We start from the raw sequence: 8475 nt of genomic DNA, 5'->3' as shown, positions 1-8475 counted from the left end.
TTTTTTGGAAACAAATCAACCTTGTGGGGAGGGAGTACGACACAGTGGCGAGGTAATATATGGCATTCCGCAAGTTCGCCAGAAGCTTACATGGAAGCTGCCCTTGGCCCAACGCTTTCATAAGTGAATAGGAACCTTGATTGTTGAATTCCCGCAATCACAATATGGGTAGTTTGTTGCTTCAAGCTACAGGCAAACTTCTGCATTTCTTTGTTTTGTATTCATTATTACTCAGCCATATCTCAAGGATAGATAATTCATTGAATATTAGGATGTTAATTGCATCAATATGGGTAGTTTGTTTTGTATTCAAGCATAGTACAAGTTGATGGCATCTTAATTGCATGCAACATGTTAGAAGTTGACTTTAGCATGTTTCCCCTTTTCTTTCTCTTTTTTTCAGGACAAGTTGACTTCAGAATTAGCTGTGCCTTCAACTTCACTGATCGATATGCATCGTGCCGATCAATTAATATTAGCAATGTTTGTGGATTATTGTGCAATAGGAACGAGTCAAGACTATAGATGTGTTGGCGATCGATTCTCTGCATATTTGTGGTAAGAGTCTATGGGTTTAATGCCGACGGATTCTGTAACGCCAGCGTACTTTTTAATTTCCACAAATTTTAATGCTTACTATGCTCCCGGAGAAGACGAATATAATTTCTTAAAATGTTGATTAGAGCTATTATTATGTAGGGTCGTACTTTCTTAGTTCAATTACAACTAATCGGTTGATTAAACATTTTGATTTCCACAACAGTCTTACAGAGCTCATATGACTCAATCTGCCGTCCCTGCTGACTTGCACAAAAGAAGAGTTATAAGGCATGTTTGCAGGGGCGGATTTAGGCCTGGGGCCACTAGGGCCCGGGCCCTACTCTTGGGCCGAATTAGTGAATCAGCCCACAAAATCGGAGCTACTAAATCAGCCCGAATCAGCCTAAAAAACAGAACAGGGAGCACGGGACGGGAGCAGAGCATCTGAGCGGCCAGGCCTAGGGTTTGGGGCGGCGGCTGTGCGACCGGCGCGCGCGGCACTGCGGGTCTGTGGCACTGCGGCAGCCGGCAGGCAGGATGCGGGCGGTGGCGCGTGACTGCGTGAGGCCGTGAGCACTGCCGGCCTGCCGCACCTAGCGCCCTGCGCGCCGGCTGCCGCCTGCGGGCTGCGGCCCTGCCCTGGCGCCCTGCGCAGCTGACAACCGAGCAGACAGCAGAGCAGGCGAGCAGGAGCAGCTGCAGCATCCAATTCTAGGGAGGCGGTCAGCGCAGCGGGCCAGGCACTTAGCCATGTACGCACGCATCCCTCCTAGCTAGCTACCTTTTCATCGACCATTATTAGCTAGCTTAACTAGTTCGTTAACGAAATTCGTTCTCCCCTTTTCATTTTAGTAGCTAGACTGATAACTAGCTGCATCACAAGCAAGCTAGCATCAGAGTTCTTCTGATTTGTGCTTGTTATTTGACCTTGAGAAATGTTGAGATGTGCCTAGGAAGCTACATAATCCATAGTGATCAGTGTGCAATATAAAGAGATTTCGAACAATAACATCATTTTATCAAGTCGCGTGAAGTCAAGAATCAAATAAAATTATTCAAGACGTAGAAATTGGGACTAATTTGGATGAAAATGAAAACAATCCAGAATCACTAGATGTTGGGACTGCACAAAATAATATGGAATCAACAGATACTGGGATTGTGACAGGTGTTAGTGGAAATATGCAAAGCAATCCCAATGTTATGCTCAATCAAAATAATATTGTTGGTGATCCTGAACTTCGAAAACGAATTGAAGAATTAGATGTGAACATTCGAGATGTTGTTAGAAGAGAGTATTTATTGTTAGGCCCTTGTCAACCAAAAGGTCACATATTTCCCAAGAAGCAAATAGGAGATAGACAAAGGAGTTTTCAAGAATCATGGTTCAAAAAGCATGAATGGTTGGAATATAGTGTTGCTAAGGATGCAGCCTTTTGCTTTTATTGTTTCCTTTTCAAGCAACCATGAAGGGAAAACTTTGGTGTTGAAAGCTACACTAGTGCCAGAGGGTATAACAATTGGAAGAATGCGATTAAGTCATTTGATGTACATGTGGGTAACATCAATAGTGCTCATAACAAGGATAGAAGATGTTGTGAGGATTTTAAAAATCAAAGATAGAGTGTGCCACATGTAATATCACATGTGAGGAAGAAACAAGAAGAAGAATATTTGGGCCGTCTTATTATTGTATTAGGTGTTATCAGATTTCTTCTATTGCAAGGTCTAGCTTTTCGTGGTCATGATGAGTGTACTAGCTCAAACAATAGAGGCAACTTCTTAGAAATGCTTGAATGGTACAAAATGAAGGATTCAGGTGCTACAAAATTGTTTGGTAGCACTCCTAAAAATTGTATGTTGACTTCACTGGAGATTCAAAAGAAAATTTGTGAAGCTTGTGCAGAAGAGACCAAAAAAGCCATCTTAGCTGAAATTGGGGATATGAAATTTGCTATAATCATTGATGAGGCCCGAGACACATCTATCAAGGAACAAATGGCTTTGATTTTGAGGTTAGTTAATGCTGTAGTTATTACAATTTTTTATAAAGAGAGTGATGGAAATTTATATTGATTTACTTTTCCTTGTAGATTTGTCAACAATCAAGGTCAGGTGATTCAGACATTTCTTAGAATTGAACATGTTATAGATACAAGCTCATCTTCACTCAAGCAAGCATTAGATGGTATGCTCTCTAAACATAACCTCTCTATAAAAAACTTGCGAGGGCAAGGCTACGATGGATAATCAAACATGAGAGGGGAATTCCATGGGTTGCAAAGAAGGATATTGGATGAGAATCCCTCTGCTTTTTATATTCATTATTTTGCTCATCAATTACAATTGGTAGTTGTTTTTGTGGCCAAGTGTTGCTCTTCAGTTATGGATTTCTTCAACTATATCAATTTGATTGTCAACATAGTTAATATTTCTTGTAAGAGACATGATCAACTTGCCCAATGTCACCATGATAATCTTGTTCAAAGGCTAGAGAATGATGACATGTTAAGGGGGAGAGGGAGAAACCAGGAATCTAATTTAACAAGAGCTGGGGATACTAGATGGGGATCACACCATAAAACCTTATGTCATTTTCAACTCATGTGGAGTGTTGTCTTAGAGGTGTTAAAGAATGTATGTCAAGATGCAACTAATCTAGCACAAAGAACCACAACGACAGGTTTATTAGAGAAAATGGAGAGTTTTGAGTTTGTTCTTGTGTTACACCTCATGATCAAAGTTTTGGGTAAGACTAATGCTCTGTTACAATGCTTGCAAAAGAAAGATCAAAATATTATCCGTGCCATAGGATTGGTTGGTGTCACAAAGAAAAAATTAAATGAGATAAGACACCATGGTTGGGATGCTCTTTTGGAAGAGACCAAGGATTTTTGTCTCAAGCATAATATTGTTGTGCCGGATATGTCAGCGGAAATAGTTAGAAGAGGATGTTTTAGAAGAGAATGTTCTAGAGGCCGTAGAGGACAGTTGGTTACTTATTATGAGCATCTTCATCATGAAACATTCAATGTGGTGTTGGATCAAATTATAGTTGAGTTTAACAATCATTTTGCTGAAAGGTCTACTAACTCTTGAGATGTGTTGCTTGTCTTGATCCCAGTAATTCTTTTGCCAATTATGATGAAGATAAGCTAGTTGAACTTGCTCAAATTTATGCTGATGGCTTCACAGAATATGATTGTGTAGTCCTTAGAGACCAACTTGATACATTCATTACTGAAGCAAGAGAAGATTCAAGTTTCCTATCATGCTGTGATCTTGGTAATCTTGCTATGAAGATGGTTAAGACAGATAGACATACTGTATTTCCATTGGTTTATCGTCTAATTGAATTGGTTTTGATTTTGCCTGTTGCAACTGCAATGGTAGAAAGAGCATTTTCAGCAATGAAAATCATCAAGACAGATTTGCGAAATAAAATGGGTGATGAATGGTTGAGTCATTGTATGATTTGCTATATTGAGAGGGATATATTTGCAAGTATTGAAGATTGTCAGATTATAGAGCATTATCAAGCCATGAGAACACGAAGGGAGCAAATACCAAAGACAAGTAAGAGTGGTACATTTACACGAAGGTAGTAAGATTGTCAGATTATAGAGCATTGCCAGTTTATTTTCTTTGGTTATGTATGTAATAATGTAATATCATTCAATTTCAGGAAGTGTTTCTATTGTTGATGAAAGCAACCCAAGAAATTTATGAATTGATCATTAAGACAAAGATCTATCATTTTCTTAATTAGGTAACCGTTTATTTTAGTCAATTTTACGTTAAATTACAATTGTTGTGTTCAAATGAAGTTTATATGTGCCATTATCTATGCATTTGCACGGTTTAAAATTTTTAGCCGGTACAAATATTTTTTAGTATTATTTCCGGCCCTACCATTAGACGGATCCTACCTCCGCCACTGCATGTTTGCATTAACATTCAGGATTGATTGATCCAGCATGGCTTCATTACCTTCAGGATTGGATGGACATCGTGCTTTGTTTGGTTTGCTCACGGACGAGGCCATCCGACCATTTATGACAACGCAATCAATAGGACTAATGGTTTTGTTGAGTGAACATTTCTAGATCCCAGGGATTAAGTAAAAAGGCCATACAAAGCAAAACACGAAGAAAGAACTCAAAGAAACGGTGAATTGGACGAGTTCTACTGAAATCAGTAGCATTGAAAGAACCGATGCCCATAGCATCGGTGCATCCGATGGTTGTCGGAAGATCCGATGCCCTGGCTTTGGCACAAGTCTGTGCGCCTCTGGAGGTCAAGTGAAGAAAAAAGTGAAGCACCGGATGAACTGACGATGTCATGAGAGGCATCGGTGCATTCAATGTACTATGTTCCAGAGACGATGTCAAGCGCGCAGGAGCTAAGTCTTCAGCACCGGTTGAACCGGTAATGCATCGAAGCATAGCACCGGTGTAATGATGTCAGCAGGAGAGAAAGAGGCCAACGGCTAGTTGAGTGCTGTGAGTGACCGGTTTAACCGACACACAGTCATCGGTTAAACCGGTGGTGTCGCAGACAGTGCGGCAAAAGCTCAACATCTACTTCGGGTCTGAAAGTGACCGGGTGAACCGACGCCACCCTAGGCAGAGGCATCGGTTCATCCGATGGTATGCTGTTTTCTGCTGACCGTTGGAGCAACGACTACAAGACTTGGTGGCATATATATACGCCTCACCCTGGCCATTTGAAGTTTGCTGGAGTCCCAAGACATCACACACACACCCAAGAACACCTCCAAGCCATCCAAGAGCATAGAGTACAAATCCTTAGTCCTTAATACAAGCTTTGTGAGTGTTAGTGCTAGGTTAGCTCTTGAGTGAGTGATCAAGCAAGGTTTAGATCCTTGCGCTGTGGTTCTAAAGTGAACCAAAGTTGTATCACGGTGTGCCGGCCTCCTTGGAGCTTTGGTGGTTCGCCGGCAAGTCAACGACCCTCCGGCTTGGTGTAGAGCGGCGTCGACGACATTGTGCGGGGGACAGTGACCCCTCCTTCGTGGGCAATCTCCCTTAGTGAAGATCGGGATCAAGGTGACCGTGATTGTGTTCATAGAAGAGACTTGATTGCCGGGAAACGATACTCTTCGTGAGTGCTTCAACAACGTGGATGTAGGGGCGCCTTTGTGGCAAACCAAACCACGGGATATATCCTCGTGTCGAGAGTTCGCTTTCTCTCATCCCTCTCTTTTAGCTTCTGCATTTCATATTGCAACTTGTGTGCCTTTACTTTCTTAGTGTAGTATCTTGCTTGGATTGGCTATAGGTTGTAAAACTCTTTTGGGACGAGGGTTACACACTAAGCTGAACCGTAGTTGCACATCTAGATAACTTATTTTAGTTTAAGTTTTGTGCAAACTAGTTGGAGCCATAGGTTAAGGTTTTAATTGTGTCTAATTCACCCCCTCCCCCTCTTAGGCTAAAGCACCCGATCGCTTTCATGCTGCGATCCAGGTCATTCGTGTCAGATGGATCTAATTGTATTTCCTCCGGGTCTCATGTTATGCTATCCTGATGATAATCCAGTCTGTGCATGCCATCCTTGTTGATTCTCAATTGATTTGAGGAATCGTGTGGAGCTATCGTCGAATAAGTTGTACCACGCCTACGGGTTTTTACTTTTACCGATTTCTTCGTATTCCCTTATCTCCTTAGATCGGAATTTCGAATCATCAATGTATTTTTTTTTTTGAATAGGAGCCCCTACTCAAGTGTTTATATACCTGTATCTTTATCTTTGCCTAATAATAAAACAATGAGTGTTTTTTATTTATTTCTACCAGAAACAGTCCGTCCATTTCATTCGTCTTGAAAACAAAAAGTATCTTGCTTTCCATCAGTTCCCCACCAATCCGGTATTTAACCCAATAGCTCTCCCTTCTCCCGTTCGCAACCTATTTGGCCCAGTCCCTACTCGGGCCATTCGTTCATTGTGGACTGAGAAGTTGTTCCATGAAAAAGGGTCGAAATCCAAGAGCTTAGTGGTGGAAGGATCAGATCAGGCGCCGTAAAATTCACGGACTTTGGAGCAAGAGGTTGGGAGGGGTTGGCACCTCGGCAGCACCTGATCCCCAATCCTAGTGCAGCAGGCGGATTCGGACATGGCCGGTGGCCTTGAGTGGAGGCTGGCCACGACTTCCCCGGCACCGGCTGGACCCTGCCAGAGGTTCACCTTGCAATGCTGACGAAGAGAGCCCCCCTCACTTGCCCTAGGTTATGTGCTCGCACGTGCACAAGTACGCCGCCAGAGAAAAACAGATGTTGGGAAGAAAGTAAGAACACCAAGCAAAATAATAGCGCCCCAAATTAATAGGCTGAAGATAAACAAGACAAATCCAAGAATGCAGCAGCACCAGCGAGAACCAATTGTGCCCCCAAATAACAGGCGAAGAATGAGGCAAAAAAGATTCAGCCCCCCCCCCCCCCCCCCTCCCCCTATCGAAGAACACATCAATCCAAGCAGCGGTACCGCTGCTCCTGAGCTGCAAAAATTGTTTTATTTACTTAATAACTGATATAATAAACCATTAAATTGTTGTTCAATTGCTAATTGTTGGACTGAATGCATATGAATGTAGATTATCACCATGAGTATTTAAGTATTGGTATTCATAATGTTTTATTGGTTTTTAATCTTTCCATTACTAATTAGAGGTTTAAAAGAATGCTCTATTTATAAAGTGCTTTAGAAAAAAAGAAAAAATAACCTCGTCATTCCATCCAATATAGTATCCATTTATTGCTTTCACATTATTATTGGTTGGTTTTCACGTGGTGAAAAGAAGACATGGGAAGATTAGGTAGCTAATGTCTGAACAAATGACGATCGATATAATCACACGAACATAAGATATATATTTGGATTTGGTTGGTTGTAGTTTTTCATGAAATGGCTGAGAACATATCTTGTTCTATTTGACACAACCTATAACATTCACGCTCGGCTGATACGCACCCATGTATTGAACGTGACAGGATTTACACTGCATAGAAATGAGTAGAAACCACAGTTTGTCGAACGTGAAGAATCCACAACGCACACATACAAATAGAGGAAGCTCTGAGCCATCAATTATTCGCTAATCATGTGGTACGTAGCCGAAGTCGATCAGCTAGCCGCTGACGCAGTAGCCGAACTCTTGGCAGTTGTTGGCGCAGTCCGGCATGCAGAACTCCATGATCCTGCTCACGGACATGATGCAGCTGGAGACGATCATGTGAGCAGTGGCAGTGCAGGAGTCGCAGCAGCTCCGGACACAGGGGCTGCCGCACAGATTAGGGGTGCAGGTGTCGATGGTGCAGGTACCACGGGCGACGTAGGAGTTGCTGTCGCAGGTTTGTGAGGCGACGGCCTGAAAGCAGCCGTCGTAGACAGAGGGACCAACCGAGGTGTTGCAATAACTGATTTGAGAGTCGACCATGGCCTGGCACCTCTTGGTGCAATTTGCGGTGCAGTTCGAGCAATCGAGCGGCGCCGGCGCCGGTGCTGACGCGGTTGGCTGCTGCCCCATCGAGGAATAGAGCAGCACGAAGCACACGGCGATGATCAACGCCCCCTTACTAAGGGCTACAGCAGTGGAGGCCATGCTGCTACCAGTGGAACTTGCTAGCTTGCTTGCTTGTGATGTGGTGAAGAAGAAAGGAAAATCAATTAGGTGCTGGAGTACAGTGGGGATAGGTAGCAGGCACGCAGCTCAATCGGATCGGTGATTGTATGGACGGACGAATAAGTGCTATTTATAGTGCCACTAACCTATACCCATGCCAGTAGACCTAGGTTCTCAACCTGAGACTCGATCCAGAAATGGCATCTTGATTAGTTAATTGCAACAAGTTACAAGTTGACTTCACGCAGGATTTTATTTTTCCTAGGTCAAGTAGTCGACTTCAGGATTATATT

General features: G+C 42.7%; 1 protein-coding gene and 1 long non-coding RNA gene across 2 annotated transcripts; one reads left to right on the top strand and one right to left on the bottom strand.

Moving 5' to 3' along the window:
* Positions 1–970: 970 nt before the first annotated feature.
* LOC120703598 lies at positions 971–4006 on the top strand. The gene is made up of 2 exons (XR_005687091.1): positions 971–2555; positions 2634–4006. It is a non-coding gene; the product is annotated as an uncharacterized LOC120703598 (long non-coding RNA).
* A 3681-nt stretch (positions 4007–7687) lies between these two features.
* LOC120702075 (keratin-associated protein 10-10-like) lies at positions 7688–8161 on the bottom strand. Its single transcript, XM_039985848.1, has one exon. The coding sequence runs from the start codon at positions 8159–8161 to the stop codon at positions 7688–7690; it is 474 nt and encodes a 157-aa protein (XP_039841782.1).
* Positions 8162–8475: the final 314 nt, after the last annotated feature.

Source organism: Panicum virgatum, chromosome 4K (genome assembly GCF_016808335.1).
Source record: "Panicum virgatum strain AP13 chromosome 4K, P.virgatum_v5, whole genome shotgun sequence".
NCBI lineage: Eukaryota > Viridiplantae > Streptophyta > Magnoliopsida > Poales > Poaceae > Panicum > Panicum virgatum.
This window is presented reverse-complemented; position numbering and strand designations above follow the sequence as displayed.